We start from the raw sequence: 16,851 nt of genomic DNA on the forward strand, positions 1-16,851 counted from the left end.
TCTGTGACCAGTGGTGTTCTGCAAGGGTCAGTGCTGAGCCTATATATATCTACTGTGTATCTACATCTACATAAATAAATATTTGGATGAAAATGTAGCTGGGCAGTTTGCAGACGACACAAAACTTGGCAGAGTTGTGGATTGTGAAGAATGTTGTCAAAGGATTCAGCGGGATAGAGACGCATTGAAAATGTGGGCAGATAAATAGCAGATGGTTTTTAATCTGGGCAAGTGTAAGGTGCTGCACTTTGGGAAGTCAAATGTAAGGGGAAAGTTTACCTTAAATGGCAGGACCTTTGGGAACATTGATGTACAGAGCAATCTTGGGGTGCAGATCCATCGCTCCCTTAAAGTAGCAACACAAGGAGACGGGGTGGTAAAGAAGGTGTACGGTATGCTCGTCTTCACTGGTCGGCGTATCGAGCATAAAAGTTGGGAAGTCATGTTGCAGCTGTATAAAACTTCCATTTGGCAATGTGTGGAGTATTGTTGCCACGTTACAGGAGGGATGTAGAGGCCTTGGAGAAAGTGCAGAAGATGTTCCCCAGGATGCTGCCTGGATTAGAGAGCATGAGCCGTAAGGAGAGGTTGAACAAACATGGATTGTTTTCTCTGGAGCGTCGGAGGCTGAGGGGTGGCCTGATAGAAATATATAAAATTATGAGAGGCATAGACAGAGTCATTTTCCTGGGTGGGAATGTCAAATATTAGTGAGCATAGTTTTAAGGTGAGAGGGGGAATGTTGAAAGGAGATTCACGTGCCAAGTTTTTACAGAGAATTGTTGGTGCCTGGAACACGCTGCCAGGGGAGTTGGTGGAAGCAGGTATGATAGCAATGTTTAAGAGGCATTTAGACAGACATATGAACATGCAGGGAATTGTTCCTGTGCTGTTCTGTCGAGGAATAGAGACTCCTGGGGAACTGGCACAGAGGAGGAGTTGAGACCGGCAGAGATCAGCCGTGATCATATTGAATGGAAGTGCAGGCCTGAGGGACTGAGTGGCCGACTCCTGCTATTTTCTTGTGAAATACCCTGCAGAACAGGGGGAATATGTGGAGAGAGAAACAGTGGCTCAGGCTTTGGTCTTTTCTCAGAGTGCTGAGGCCGGATCATGGACTGGAAACGTTAACTCTGTTCCTCTCTCCACAGATGCTGTCAAACCTGTTGATTATTTCCATCATTTTCAGAGTATTTCACAGTTCCAGCATTTTGCATTGTGTTACTGTCTGTGAGGAAGAATTTCTCCTCTCAGTAGGTTGTGAATCTTTGGAATTCCCTGCCCCAGGGAGGTGGATGTTGGGTCACTAAGTGTATTCAAGGATGGCACCGACAGACAGGTTGTTGGACAGTGGGGAGATCAATGGTTCTGAGGATCAGGGAGGAAAGGGGAATCGAGAACGAGATCAGATCAGCTCTGTTTTATTGAATATCAGAGCAGGCTCAGGATCGTTGTCACCTCTTCCCCTCACTGCTCTGTCCATTCTTTAATTTTTATTGATTGATCTTTGAACATGTTTTGAAACAATGTTGGTCACATTCTCGTTCAATTCACATCCTAACAAAACTGTGATAAGCTAAGTATAAGGAGCATTTAAATGAATGTTTCCCACCGGCTGCAGGAAGAGTTGAAAAGCAAAAAACTGCAGAAGCTGGAAATGTGAAATGAAAACAGAAATGCTGGAAACACTCAGCAGGTCAGGCAGCATCTGTGGGGAGAGAAACAGTTAATGTTTCAGGTTGATGTCCTTTCATCTGAACCAGGAAGAGTTAGAAATCAAGCAATGGTGGTTGTGTGAGGCTTTACAACTTTAAACAAGAAAGTGCTGTGTGAGCTCAAGTTGTTCTTCCCAACAGGTGTAATTTCTCCGTGTGTTGTTGATCATTGCAGTTTTGGGGAGTGAACCCCGGATTCAGATGAAGGGATATCATGGAGATGGAATCCAGCTTGTGTGTAAATCCAGTGGATGGTACCCTGAGCCAGAGATCCTGTGGTTCGGTGAGGATGGACGTGTTTTGGAACAAGCAGAAACAAGATCCCACAAAGACTCAGAAGATCTTATAAATGTCGAGAGCAGCGTTGGAGTAACGAGGCAGTCAACAAACAGGTTCAAGTGTCTTGTCCGGAACATACAGCTGAAAATACAACACGAGGCAATTATTAAGATTTCAGGTTTGTAAACGATTGTTTGATCAGTGATGGAAAAAGGTGATTTAAATTCTACTGAATGCGAAACTATCCCCCAAATGCTCACTGAGCAGTTCATTTGTTTATCTTGGTGATGGTTTTGCCAACAGCTTACTTCTGCTGGGAAAATTGTGTTTCAGCAAAGTTTACGGTTTGTGCCAATCTTGCTGTTTAAGTAGCTTTTAAATCTGTAACTGCATTAAAGGCCATTTAAAATCACAACTTGTCTACCCAGGTTAGATCTCGACACAAATACTTTCAACCCTCTGATATTTTCCTAAAAACTCAATTCACCTAAATGGACAAATTTGAGCACTCCCCAGAACGTTGATGTACATGGTTCGTGCTGTATTGGCCCACATGGGAACTATTGACATCGATAGGACTAATGCAATGGTTCTGCTGAAGAAGCAGATATGGTCTAATTTAAAAAGCAGAAACGTTAAGTTAACAATATCTGAATTACTACCTGAGCCATGTGTAAATTGGCCCAGGGTCAAAAAGATCAGGAAGTTGAATTTCTGGCTCAATGATCAGTGTGGGAGAAATGAGTTTCAACTCATGGGGCACTGGCACCGGTAATGGGGAAAGAGGGAGCAGTTCCATTGGGTTGGGCTTCACTTGAATCGAGCTGGGACCAGTGTTCCAGCCTATCGAATAACTGTGACTGTAGATAAAGCTTTGATCTAAATAGTTGTGGGGACATCATGTGCAAAGAGTTTACCTCCAACTTTGTCTTTTCATGACTGACTGTAACTGAAGGCTGTTTGTCTGAGTGCAGACAGCTTTGAAAACAAGGCAGACACATCAATGGCACGAATAGAAATAAATGACTAAGATAGAATTGCCTTAACAGAGATGGATTGCAAAGTGGCTAAAGTTCAACCAATCATCCTCTAATTTCTGCCGTCTTCAACATGATGCCTCCAGCAGAGGTGGCGAAGAGGATTGATGAGGGCAGGGTGGTGGATGTTGCCAGCATGGACTTTCGCAAGGCTTTTGACGAGGTCCCTCATGGTAGGCCATTCCAGAAGATTAGATCACGTGGGATCCAGGGTGAGCTCGCTAACTGAGTACAAAATTGGCTTGTGTGAATGAGTCAGAGGGTGGTAGTGGTGCCATCAGATCCAATGATCAGGACTCCAGGGGCTGTTCCTTCCAGCCTGTAGACTACTGTGCTGCACCTCTGGTGTGCCTGTGCTGCCAGTGAGACAATACATACCCAAAGTATAACTCGGTCAGACAGTAACTCTCCCATTTTGGATATCAGTCCTCAGATGTTTGTGAGGAGAACTTTGCATGGTCAGCTTGGCTGAGAGCAATTTTGCCGTGACTGAACTTGGTGCCCAGGTCAGTGTCAGTTAGTCTGTCCAGTGTTATCCCTTCTCTGAGCAGGACAGGCAATGCATTTCAGGGGCATCAAGGAGACAAGCTCATGCATAGGCCAAGCTGGGTAAGGATGGAGGATGTCCTTTTCTCAACAATAATCCAGTGGTTGTTGTGGTCGTCATTCCTTAGACAGGTTATTGTTCCAAATTCCAAAGTATCAACTGAATTTGAATGCCACAGTTGCTGTGGTGGGATTTGAACTCGGGTCCCTGGATGTTAACCCTGGACTCGGGATTACTCGTCCAGTAACTGAGCTACTGCATCACCACTGTGCCTCTGTTTATAATGTTAAAGATCCCATTCACTTCTTTAAGCAAATTCTCAGCCCACCTGCCACTTTCAATAAACCCTGTCCACATAATTGTTCCCCCCAGTTTACATTGTCTCCTCTCATTCGTCCCACTCAAGGTGAAACACGTCACACTTCCCAGCATTAAATTCTCTGCCACCTATCCACCCGTTCCCCTGTTTACTGCTCCTTCAGATCTGTTCGTATTCTCTTAGGTTCCATGGTTTGTGTCAAGTGCAAATTTGGGAAACGTGTGCTTTACACCCAAGTCCAGGTCATTGACGTATATTAAGAAAAGCAGTGGTCCTGGTTCCCACCCCTGGGGAATTCCAGTGTTCATTCCCTTCCAATACTACTTTCACTACTTCTCCCTGTTCCCAGTCCTCGCTCTGCTTCACCTTCTAGAGCCAATCCGGCCGTGCTGCCTTCCTCACTGGGACAGAGATGTACTGATCAGGAAAGTTTACCTGAACACACCAGAAACGCCTCTTCTCATCGCTCCTAATGTTATTGCCGTCCCAATCTGTATTGGGATAGAGTCCCCTGGTATCTCTCTCTCTGTAATTTCCCTGCAGATTTGCTCCTGGTGGGAGATGGAGGAGTCCCTGCAGTGTAATCACACTGCTGTCATTTAACATGTTTGTAAATTACTATCCTGCTGCTGCAAAAAGCTCACTTTTATACCCTGAGTAATAATGTCTGCAACAGTAAACATAAATGTGAACTTGAAACTAACCCCAAATCCATCGATTCTGTCCGTGATTGTTTTCGGACTTCCTCTCTCTCTCTCCACACTGCAATGTTCTCCTCAATCAACGCTGCCACTTCCTTCCTTCCCTTTCCCACCTTTCCTGAGGATCTTGTATCCGGGAATATTTTGAACCCACTCCTCTTCTTGAGACAGATCACTGTTATGGTCACAACACTAATCCCACCTGGTTCATTGCACCCTCAGCTTGTCTTCTCATCCAGTGTTGGACCCACAGCAAATGTGAATACATTACACACCATACGTTCACCTGAGTCATTTCAATATCTGTTGGAAATAGCTGAAGCCCAAGCACTGATGCTCACACTTGCCAGCCTGGAATGCACAGAATTCTCCACATCTTTGCCTGCTGTATGCCAGGTCTCTGTGTCTGCATCTCCTGACCACAGATGACCAGGAACTAATTTCCGTTCCCCATTGTGTTCAGTGATGTCAAGGGTCTAGAAGCTGTGTGTGCAGTGCAACAATGTGGTGTGATGCCCAACCACATTTTACCTAAGTCCCCATTTCATGTACTGAGGGGGACGTTAATAAAATGCGATTGGGCATCACACCACATTGTTGACCACACAGTGGGCCTTAAAGGCCTATGACATCCTTGGTCGCCTGTGGCCATTTCCTTCATAAAGCATTCTAGAATATTCCCAACAACTGATGTTGAGCCGCTCAGTCCACAGTTCCCCATTTGTCCCAAATGGCAATGTTGGATTTGTTACCTCACAGCCCACTGAACTGCTCCAGAATCCAGAACCCGTCCACTCTCTGCAGCCGCGTGTTTTAGGATCCAGGCACAGAGACTGTGGGTGAGAGGGGCGGTGGCTTTTAGTCCCATTCACTTATCCCGTGTTTCTTCTTTTACTAATATTATTACCTCGAATTTCTGCACTTTGATTGGATCTTCCTTTCCCCACAGTTTGGTTTTCTTTGTGTTTTCCCCAGGTTCTTGTTTCTGTCCATTTCTGCCTCTGCACCACCTTGGACGTTGTGTTGAATGTGGAATAAATCAAATGTAGTCGACAAGTGTTGACCCTGAGAGAGTGAGGTGCCCCATGTATGTGTCGTGTTGCACCCGGTCCAAACCACTGCTGCCAACCCCACCAAAGGCAGGGCCAACAATGTGAGTGGCCTTGTCTGGCTTGGACCATGTTGGGGTGCCCACTGGGTCACGTGGTTGGAAAGTTTGGGGTGTTGCTTCCACCAGTCCCAAAACACAAGTTCAGGGGTGAGATTAAACATGAATTTGGTTGTGCAAGTGCCCAGAGTTGGAATTCCTGCCCTTCCAGAGGCAGTTACAATACTAAACATCAGTGGCAGTGATGAAGTGCTCAGAGCCTCCATTTACAACAGGCCATTAACAACCCCAGTGCTGCCATTTCTGGTTCTTCCAGTAAACACTTGGGTTACAGCAGGAGGCTGCTGGGGCAGCTGTGGGCTTTCCACCTCGTGGAATTTTACTGAACGAATTCCCCTGGTGTGTGTTGCAGATACTGTCATTGTCTCATTCACTGGTCTTTACTCCACAGATGAGCTCTTCCCTGCTGTTCCTGACTGGGTCCTGCCACTGGTCCTGACCATTTGTCTTCTCATTGCCGTAAACTCTGCTGTGATTTATTGGAATGTGAAACAAAACAGACGCATCAAAGGTGTGTTATAACAACAGTACAGGTCTGGAAATCCGGCGGGGATTCTCCCAGTTTTCTGCTGTAACCTCAGTGGAAAACCAGAGCATTCTCTGGAGAAACAGTGCAAAATCCACATTTCCCTGTGGGCTCTGAAATTCCAGCAGTAAATGTTGTCCCTGGAAAGAGTATTTGTGGCCCTGGAGGTGGGAAGTAAGGAAGTAAACTGGCAGATGTTGCATCTCCTGTGTCTGCATGAGGCGGTGCCGTGGGAGGAGATTTAACTGGACACTGATTCACTTGCACTTCTCTTAACTTGGTTTCCTGTATTTGGTCTCCTCTACAGTGGGGAGACCGAGCGCCGAGTGGGTGATCACCGCTGAACATCTCTGTTCAGTTCTCAGGTGTGAACCTGAGTTTCTGGTCACTTGTCATCTTCATTGTGTCCCATCCCAGTGTTAGCTCTCCGCCCTCGCTCTCCTGCAGTGTTCCGGTGGAGCTCAACAGAGGCTGAGGTACAGAACTTCATCTTTTAATTGGCATCTCACAGCTTTCCAGGTTCAACACGGAGTTCAACCATTTCACAGCATGACCACTGTGTCCACATTCTCCAACAGCAACTGTTGGGAATGATTTTGCTGTTGCCGTTTAACCCTTCCCCAGACCCACAGTGTATTTCTTCCCTTGGCCCATTGCCCATCATTACCCTCTCCTGCCCTCCACCTATTACACACTGGCCCTCTTGTTCTATCTCCCTTGTTTGCATCTACAGCTGCCTCACCCCTGTCACTGACTGTTTCCAGGTCTGATGAGAGACCATCAAGCTGAACCATGAATTCTGTTCCTCTCTGTGCAGCTGCCTGGCCTCTGAGTGTTTCCATCCTCTCTCTGCATTTACTTCAGATTTCCAGCCTCTGAAGCTGCTCCTTCTTGATTCTGATTGTCGTTATCGTGAATATTCTCATATTGTTGTGCTAATGTACCACTGGTATGTCTTTCCAGAGCTGGAACTTCGGAAATCCATCGTAGAACTTGGTAAGTGTTCAACACTGGAATATTCACAAACTGCAAAGAATGCTGGTTTTAGATCAATTACAAATTTATTTAATGTTATAGTTTTTATTTGTTTGGATTAGTTATTGAAGTCTTTTGATGACACAACTCTGCTTTACACCAGAGGTTAATAACCTGACCCCCCCTGAATATTCTGGGTGTGACCAGGCACTGGAATAATCTCAGTTGTGTGACTGAAGTGCACTGAGTGGAATTTTCCAAGCCCTGTGCTGCCACACGGAGCTCAGAGCAACAGGTGGACGGCCAGAAATCTGTGGGTGCTTCAGCCCAGCCTCAGGGAACACGGCAGCAGCCTCCCAGAGTTGTATTTCTGCACCAATGATTCATTTCACCACTGACTTAGGTGGTTAATGTTAAAGGGCCAGATGTTGCTGATCCCAGCCCACACCTCACGGACACACTCGCCCTGTGGCTGCACCAGTTTTATGCAGCCACACAGTTCCTGAAGGTCCCATCAGCGTCACTGGCTCTGTCACTGCTCAGCACCCCGAGGGCACGGATGGTGGAATAAGGCCCCATCCACAGAATGCCCTGATGGCTGTCTGACACGATGGGATGATGGGAACACTCAGAAGATCAGAGACATTTGAAACCAGCTGCAAAATAAAATAAAAACACGCAATTACCCTTTCACATGATGTTTATTTAACAACATGGAACTACCGTTAACTCATTAAAAATATACATTGAAATATAAGTAAGCAAAAAATAAACTAAGCCTTGCATGTCAGCAGGCCCAATGTGGCTGGTGTAATGGGGTCGGATATAAAGTCCATCGAACTCCTTGTCTCCACAACTTGATTCTGTGGTGAGTCCAGCGGCACAGCAAGAGTTCAGGTGCACATGGGACCTCCAGCCCATTCCCAACCTCCTCACTGCAGTGCACAGACACAGAAGTCTGGAACGTTCTGCTGCTTGGAAGGAGGACGCGGTGTCCTCCTCATCTGTCTCTCAACTGCACAAAATAATATTATCCAGGGTGACTGAGGAGATTTCAGAGGTTTGGGAGCAGGGTTTGGTAGCATTGGGGAATGCTTGGATCTGACGGTATTGTGTGCAGTAGGGTCAATGGTGGAGGGAGTTTGGGACATTGATGTCCATGTTGCCCCATTCACCGTGTGCCCAGCCGATGACCTCTCGCCCTCGGATAAATCTCTCCCCAGTGACTTCCCCACCTTAGTGGTATCTGTGTCAATGGGCAGAGTGTGGGGCTGTAGAAATCATGGAACCATCTGATGGCCACAACATACAACTACACTGTGACTGTTGATGGAGCAAAACTGGGAGGTGTTTGCATGAAGATTCACAATGTTGACGCGGGTGGGAGGTCTGACCCAGGCATGTGTTTAATATATTGCCAGGATTCTTTAATGTGTCCTTAAAGCATATCTTGGCCTTTATTTATAAATGTACTTTGTTCAATTTTCTGTTTCTTTTTAGAACAATGGAAACCCCTTGTGCTGTCAGGTATGTGTCCCCACTCCCACCCCACCCCCTGCCAATGAACACACATTCCAAAAGTGCTGCTGCCCTGTAGTCCGGTTGTTTTATGGATTGTCCAGTGAAAGAAGGAAGGCGATAGGATTAATCTCTATCCTGATCACTGTAGGAACTGTGTATACACAAATGAATCAGTTTCTCTTGCTTCCCCCACCCCCAAGTCAGCAGGGTATCACTGTCATGGGACACAAACCATCCCACCAGGACAAGGAGCAAACAGCAGGCCTCCCCTGATGAGGAAATCAAGGGGTGGGGGTGAGTGCAGGAAGGTGGTGCTGAGGTAAAAGATCAGCCATGATCCCATCACATGGCAGAGCAGGCAGGAAGGGCGGAATGTCCAACTCTTGCTTCTATCTCTGATGTGCTTGGATTTGCAGATCTGACACCAGCAGTTAAAGCTAAACATTCTGCTTGATGCCGGCAGGATCCAGTCTCCACGATGGGCAGCAATAGTTGGTGCCAATTCCACAGCTCGTGTGCTCTGAGCATTGGTGGTGGGATTGGCAAACTTTCCCTGCACTGAGAGGGAATTCACTGCGTGACCCGTCCACTCCCAGGTACGATGATATTGGACACGGCAATGACTTGGGCACCTCCTGCAAAGCCCAGGGATCCTGGCTCATCAGAGGGCAAAGCTTCCTTTGCCAGAGATCCACAACAGGATGTCCAAAGGATTAAAGGACAGGGCACATTTGCTTCTCACTTTATCCATATTTTCAGACAGTAGTTGTGTAAATAGGTGAGTGGTTATTTCCTGCCAAAGCCCATCAGCAAGTTTCCATCACCAGGTCCAACCTGGGGAATCCCTCACCATCGGGTCAGCTGAATTCTGGCAAGAAAATTATGTGCTGTCAGTGGGTCTCAGGGCTGATCCACATTTTCACCTTCAGTTCCCACACATCTGAGCTTTGCCTGTGGAGTGGACTGATGAGTAAATCTGAGCACCATTTTCTGCCTGTTAAACTGCATGGATAGAAATGGTGGAGACTGAGTCTATGGGGAGCACCGTCTGGTGAAGTTATTGACTTGGACCCTGATGATGAACATTTAGCTTCCAACTTGCAGGAGATTCATACTACAGGGGATCCAATAGGAGCTCCTATCATACATTTATAAATCTTCACTGTGAAATTAGTTACACGTTAAATCCAAGAGACATTTCTCAGTCTTGCCTGTTATTTTTGTTTTCAGAGTGGAAGAGAATATGTGGTCATGAAGGTAAGAGCTTCTTTTACTGGTCTGAGGGATTTAGCAAAAGATGGCGTGCCTGCCTTTGATCAGAGCAGAGAATATAAGACGGTGCTATGTTGCAATTTTACAAAACACTGGATAGGCCTCACATGGAGTACTGTACAGTTCTGGTCACCACACTATAGGAGGGATGTGATTGAGTGGAGAGAGTGCAGAGGAGATTCACAATGATATTCCCTCGATTAGAGGACTTCAGTTATAGGGGGAGATTGGGTAGGCTGGGCTTGTTTTCCCTGAAGCAAAGGAGGCTGAAGGGTGACCTGAAAAATGTATGTAAGATTATGAGTGGCTTAGATACAGTAGATAGTCAAAATGTTTTTCCTGCGGTTGAGGTATCAAAAACAAGAGGGCAAAGGTTTAAGGTGAGAGGAAGAAGTTTGAAAGGGGATCTGAGGGGTAAGGTTTTCCCACACACTGGTTGATATTTGGAATGCGCTGCCAGAGGAGGAGATGAGTTGGATGCAGTCACTACTGTTTAAGAGGTATTTAGACAGACACTTCAACAGACAAGGCAGAGAAGGATATGGTGCTGATCCAGGCAAATGGCACTACTCGCCAAGGCCTTCTCATGCCCCCTTCCAACCCTCCTGTCCATTCTTAAGCTCCCTCCTGGCTACCTTGTAACTCCCTAGGGCCCTGTCTGATCCTTGCTTCCAAAACATTTAGTAAGCTTCTTTCTTCCTCTTCACTAGATATTCCATATCTCTTGTCAACCATGGTTCCTTCACCCTACCATCTCTCTGCCTCAATGGGACAAACCTACCCAGATCCCCTTGCAAGTGATCTATAAGCAACCTCCACATTTCCATTGTGCGTTTCTCTGAGTACATCTTCTCCCAGTTTACACTCCCAAGTTCCTGATGAATAGCATCATAATTCCCCCTCCCCCAATTAAATACTTTCCCATACCGTCTGCTCCAATCCCTCTCCAAGGCAAGGGTAAAGGTCAGGGAGTTGTGGTCACCGTCTCCGAAATGCTCACCCACCGAGCGATCTGACACCTGACCAGGTTCATTACCTAGTACCAGATCCAGAATGGCCTCTCCTCCAGTTGGCCTGTCTACATATTGTGACAGGAATGCTTCCTGGACACACCCAACAAATTCCGCCCAATCCAAACCTTTTGCACTAAGGAGGTGCCAATCGTGCTCAATTCGTGCTGAGTTCTGTCAGCGCTCAGTTTTTTGTTTCCTTCAGAAGCTTATTTGTTTCAATAAGATCACCTCTCATTCACCTCCAGTGAGAATGGGCCCAACCTGCTCAACCTTCCTTCAGACATCAGCTCCTTCATCCCAGGATTCAACTTCCCGAACCTTCCCTTCCCTGCTCCCACACAAGTATATCTCGCCTTAGATCCAGAGACCAAAACTGCACGCAGTTCTCCTGGTGAGGTCTCACCCACATCCTGTGAAGTTGTATCAAAACTTCTCTCCCTTCATACTCCACACCTCTTGCAATAAAAGTCAATGTTACATCGGCCTTCCTAATTCCCTGCAGTCCCTGTATGCTCACTCCTTGTGTTCTGTGCACCCGGACCCAGACCCCTCTGTACCCACAATGTTTTGTAGTTCTCACTCAGTTTAAATAATAATTTGCGTTTTCATTCTTGCTTCCAACGTGGATGACCTCACATTGCCCCGTGCAGAATGTCCTCACCCACCCATCTTTGTACCTGCAGCAAATCTGACTACAGTGCACTCAGTCCCTTCATTCAAGTCATTATTATCAACAGTTGAGCCCCCGATACTGACTGCCCACCTGAAAATGACCCATTTACCCTGACTCCCTGTTTTCTGTAGTTAGCCCATCTCCCCAGTCCATGCCGTTACATTACCCCAACCCCAGTGCTCTTATCTTCTGCAGTGACCTGTGACGTGGCACCTCACTGAATGCCGTCTGAAATCCAAATACACTCCATCCACTGGTTCCCTTCACCTCCCTGTTTGTTGATCCTCAAAAATCCACGGATTTGTCAAACACCATTTCCCTTTTGTCAACCCATGCTGACCCTGCCTGTTTGTCCTCTGATTTTCTAAATGTCCTGTTATTATCTCCTCAGTAACGGATTCCAGTATTTTCCCAGTGGCAGGCGTTAGGCTGACTGGAACTCCTTTCCTGAACAGTGATGTTACAATTACAGTTTTCCAATCCTCTGGATGTCTCCAGAATCCAGGGAATTTTAGGAGACCATAACCAATGCACCCACTATCTCTGCAGACACTTCCTTTCAAACTCCAGGATCAGACCATTGGATCCAGGAAATTTGTCGACCTTTAGCCCCATTAGTTTGCTTATTATTTTTCCTCTTGTGATAGAAATTGTTTTAAGTTGCTCCCTCCCTACAGGCACTTGATCTATTATTGGGGTGTTTTAGTGCTGTCTGCTGTGAAGATCGATGCAAAATAATTCCTTAGAGTGTCTGCCATTTCTCTAAATCCTGTCAGTAATTCCCCAGTCTCATCCTCTAAGGGACCAAAGTTTTTCTCAGCTGCTGTCTGCCTTTTGTATTTACACATGGAAGCTCTGTCTGATATTACATTACTTGTGAGGTGACTCTTTCTTCTCCCTCTTTATTCCCACTCCCTGTTTCCTGTTAGCCAGACAACCTTCTATCCACACCATGTTACCGCCTGCACCATGAGCTTGTATTTTCAGCAGTAACCTTTGATGTGGCATCTTATCAAATGCCCTCTGGAAATCTATTCCAGTGCATTCACTGGGCCCTGTTTATCCACAGCACATGTTACTTCTTCAGTGACTCCAGTAAATTGGTCAAACATGAATTCCCTTCCATAAAACCACACTGACTTTGCCCGATCATCATGTGTTATTCGAAGTGCCTTCTACAACTTGCTGTGATAATATCTTTCGGTATTTTCCTTCTGACAGACGTTAAGCTAATTGGCCTGTTGTTTCCTGCTTCTGATCTCTTCTTTTGAATGAAGGAGTTGCACTTATTTTCCAATCCAATGGAGCCTGGAACCTTTCCAATCTGAATGCAGGGAATTTTGGAAAATTAAAAGCAACTCTCCAACCATCCCACGAGCGGATACTTGTAAGAGCCGAGGATGGAATCTGACAGGACGCGGGGACGTGTCAGTCCACCGCTCCAGCAATTTTCTTGGTACCACTTCCCTGGATTACAATATTCCTGTGTTGTTCCCTCCCTTCCAACTCCCATCTTACAGCCTTTGGTGGGATGTTACTTGTATCCCCAGTAGTGACGACTGATGCAAACTACCTGTTTAATTAGTCTGCCATCACCAGCAGTGAGGGGACAGAGTCATATGACAAGAGCAGGGCTGATTAGCTCCACTTTCCTGCCTGTTCCCCATAACACTCGACCTTCCTACAGCCCAGAACTCTGTCTAACTCACCCTCAAATGTATTCAGTAACTCCACCCCACAGATCTCTGGGGTCATGGGAATGGATACTCATAGAAGAAATCCCTTCTCATTTCTGTCCTAAATGGGCAGCTCTGTACCCCGAAACCACACCCCCCAGTTCTCGATTCACCAGCTGGAGGAAACATCCTCAGTTTCATCCCCATCGATCCCCCTCAGGATCTTACATGTTCCAATGAGATCACCTCTCATTCTTGTAAACTTCAGTATCGGCCCAACCTGGCCAATCTTTCCTCAAACAACAACCCCTTCACCCCCAGGATCAACGTTGTGAACCTTCCCGGAGCTGCCTCAGTACAAGTGCAGTGAAACCCTGTTAATCCGGCACACCCGGCACTTTGGTGGCGCCAGACTTTCTACACTATTGGATGTTATTCCAGTGAGTTTAAAGGAAGAGCAGCAACTGGGGGTCTGGTGTGTTAAAGGGAGCGCAGGAACCAGCCCTCAGTGAGCCAGGGTTGAACCCTCGGGATTTCCGAACTATCGGATGGCAGATTATTGGAGTATTATTGTATCTCCCTCCAGCTCTGGTCTCACTGACGCCCTGTACACTTGTACCCAGACTGCCCTCCTCCGCCCCTCTGCAGTGAAGGCCTTCATTCCATTTCCTTTCCTGCTCACCAGTTGTACCTGCAGGCCAGCTTTCCGTGGTTCATGTACAAGGACCTCAGATCCCTCTGTACTGTGGCATTCTGACATCTCTCCCCATTTACACTGGTGCCCTGCCCAGCGCGACCCTGCAGAGTGCTGGTTTGTGCCTGAGTTTATGGATAAATTGCAAGAGAAAGTTTCTGCTCGTTTTGGAAGGTTTGCTGCCGTTTCCTTTTGGAAATGTGACCGGGCACTTCCTGTTGTAATTCTCCCAAACACGGGGTCATCTCCCAGTTGTAGTTTGTGCCTGTGACGGTTCGTCAACATGTAACGGACATTCCTGATGCCAGGTGTTGAAGGTGGGATGGATGTGCCGGCTGTCACCAGCAGAATTCCACAGATCCCAGGATGGTTCCCACAGATTGGAAGGTGGTCGATGTGACCCACACTTGAAGAAAAGAGGGAGCAAGAAATTGGGAAGTTGTTCACTTGTCACCAGGAGAAGGAAAATGGAAGAATTTGTTACCAGGGAAGTGGTAACAGTGCAATGAGAAAATGATGATAAGTTTGTGCAGGGTCCTTGTGGATTGTGAAAGGGAAATCATGTCTGACAAACCTGTCTGAGTTTTTTGAACTTGGAGCTGGAGAACAGATCAGGGGAACCACTGGATGTGGGGTATTTGGATTTTCAGACGGCCTTTGATAAGGTGCCACCCAGACTATTGAACCATTTTACAGCATGTGGTACTGGGGTGAGGTGAGTGGGCAAAGATGTTTAGGGGAGCTGAGAGGCAAATCTTTCCACACACAGGGTGATGAATATATGGAACGATCTGCCAGAGGAAGTGGCAGAGGTGGGTACAACTACAATGTTTAAAAGACATTTGGACAGGTCTATGGAAAGGAAAGGTTTCGAGGGATATGGGCCAAATGCAAGCAAATGGGACGAACTCAGGAAGGCACCTTGGTTGGCATGGACGAGTTGGGCCGAAGGGCCTGTTCGGTGCCCTCTGTCTCTATGAGTCAGGTTTGGGTTAATACAGGAAAGTGGTGCTGAGGTAAAAGATCAACCATGATCTTACTGAAGGGTGAAGCGGGTGAGGGGCCAAATGTCCCACTGCTTCTATTTCTTGTGTTGTTGTCCTTTCTGACAGAAATTAGATCAAATGCTGTGACCTCTATTGTTAACTGCCAGTTGAACAGGAAGTACCAGTAGACCATGGACGTAGGAGCAGAATTAGGCCGTTCAGCCCATCGAGCCTGCGCCACTATTCAATCCTGGCTGATTTTTTTAACCTATTCTGCCGCTTTCTCCTGCAACCCTTAACCCCCCACCAATCAAGAACCTGTCAATCTCTGCCTTAAATACACCCAATGACTTGGCCTCCACAGCCCTCAGTGGTAATGAATTGCACAGATTCACCAGCCTCTGGCTGAAGAAATTCCTCCTCATGTCAGTTTTAAAAGGACGTCCCTTTATTCTGAGGCTGTGCCCTCCGATCCCAGACTCTCCCACTGATGGAAACATCCCCTCCACGTCCACTCTATCCAGGCCTTGCAGTGTCCGATAGGTTTCAATGAGATCCCCCCTCTGACCTCCATGGAGAACAGGCCCAGAGACATCACACACTCCTCACACCTTCATCCTTTCATCCCTGGGATGGTCTTGTTGGGAGTCGGGCGGTGAAACCCCGGGAAAGGATCCAGTTGTCCACCGGGTGTAGGGCGGTGAAGCCCCGGGAGAGGTTCCCGGTGTCCACCCGCCTCTCCTCGGGGCCGCGCTGCCCGAGTCTCCCCCCGACCCCCGGGGACCCGCTGATTCTCTGCTTCTCCCCCCAGTCTCCGTGACCCTGGATGTGGAAACGGCGAGTCCGGAGCTCGAGGTGTCTGAGGATCGGAAGCGGGTGAGACGGACCGGGACCTGGAGGTATCTCCCCGACACCGGGAAGAGGTTCACAGCCCGGCCCTGTGCGCTGGGATCGGAGGGATTCACATCGGGGAGACATTACTGGGAGGTGGAGGTGGCGGGGAATCGGGACTGGGGTCTGGGGGTCGCCGCAGAGTCTGTGGAGAGGAAGCGATGGGTCGAACTGAGACCGGAGAACGGATTCTGGACCATCGAGCGGCGGCGGTGGGAGGCTGACGAGTTTTATGCGAACACCTCCCCTCCATCCCCTCTCCCCGCCGATCCCATCCCCGGGAGGGTGGGAGTTTGTCTCAGTTACGAGTACGGGACAGTTTCATTTTACAGCGCGGACACCAAGTCCCATCTCCACACCTTCACTGGGAATAAATTCACCGAGAAACTTTATCCTTTCTTCTGGATTTGGGATGAAAACTGGCTGAGAATCTGCTCCGGTTCCGCTCCGGATCCGTGAACGGTCGGGTCCCGGGACCGGCGTCAGGAGCGGGGTCAGGGTCTGTGGGGCAGAGACCCCGTGGACGACAGGTTGGCGCTGATCGGGTCTCATTTAATCGCCAGATTCCGCTTTGTAAAACCCCAATGAGCCCGGAAATAAAACCGGTGTAAATATAAATGTGGGAAGTGTGAAATAAAAGGTGAATGGAGTCTCCTGGGTCTCCCCTCCCTCATTTACTCCTGTTTCCCGCTCTCCCTGTTTCCCAGTCCGGACCTGAGATTCCTCCTGTCTCCATTAGACCATAAGACAGAGGAACAGAACTGGGCCATTCGGCCCATCGAGTCTGCTCTGCTATTCGATCATGGCTGATTTATTTTTTACTAATCAAGCACCGATCAACCTCCGCTTTAACCATAC

General features: G+C 47.6%; 1 protein-coding gene across 2 annotated transcripts in view; it reads left to right on the forward strand.

Annotated features, from left to right (window-relative positions):
• LOC127585899 (butyrophilin subfamily 3 member A3-like) overlaps window positions 1–16,647 on the forward strand; it is a 28,933-nt gene extending 12,286 nt beyond the window's left edge. For both annotated transcript variants that reach the window (XM_052043627.1, XM_052043626.1), the window contains 6 exons: window positions 1,891–2,172; window positions 6,158–6,277; window positions 7,256–7,288; window positions 8,768–8,794; window positions 10,019–10,045; window positions 15,914–16,647. In XM_052043627.1, coding sequence (XP_051899587.1) covers window positions 1,891–2,172; window positions 6,158–6,277; window positions 7,256–7,288; window positions 8,768–8,794; window positions 10,019–10,045; window positions 15,914–16,452 — 1,028 coding nt within the window. In that variant the 3' untranslated portion in view covers window positions 16,453–16,647. The remainder of the gene's footprint in view (window positions 1–1,890; window positions 2,173–6,157; window positions 6,278–7,255; window positions 7,289–8,767; window positions 8,795–10,018; window positions 10,046–15,913) is intronic.
• The last annotated feature ends 204 nt before the right edge of the window (window positions 16,648–16,851 follow it).

The sequence above is a fragment of the Pristis pectinata genome, chromosome 34 (assembly GCF_009764475.1).
Source record: "Pristis pectinata isolate sPriPec2 chromosome 34, sPriPec2.1.pri, whole genome shotgun sequence".
Lineage (NCBI taxonomy): Eukaryota > Metazoa > Chordata > Chondrichthyes > Rhinopristiformes > Pristidae > Pristis > Pristis pectinata.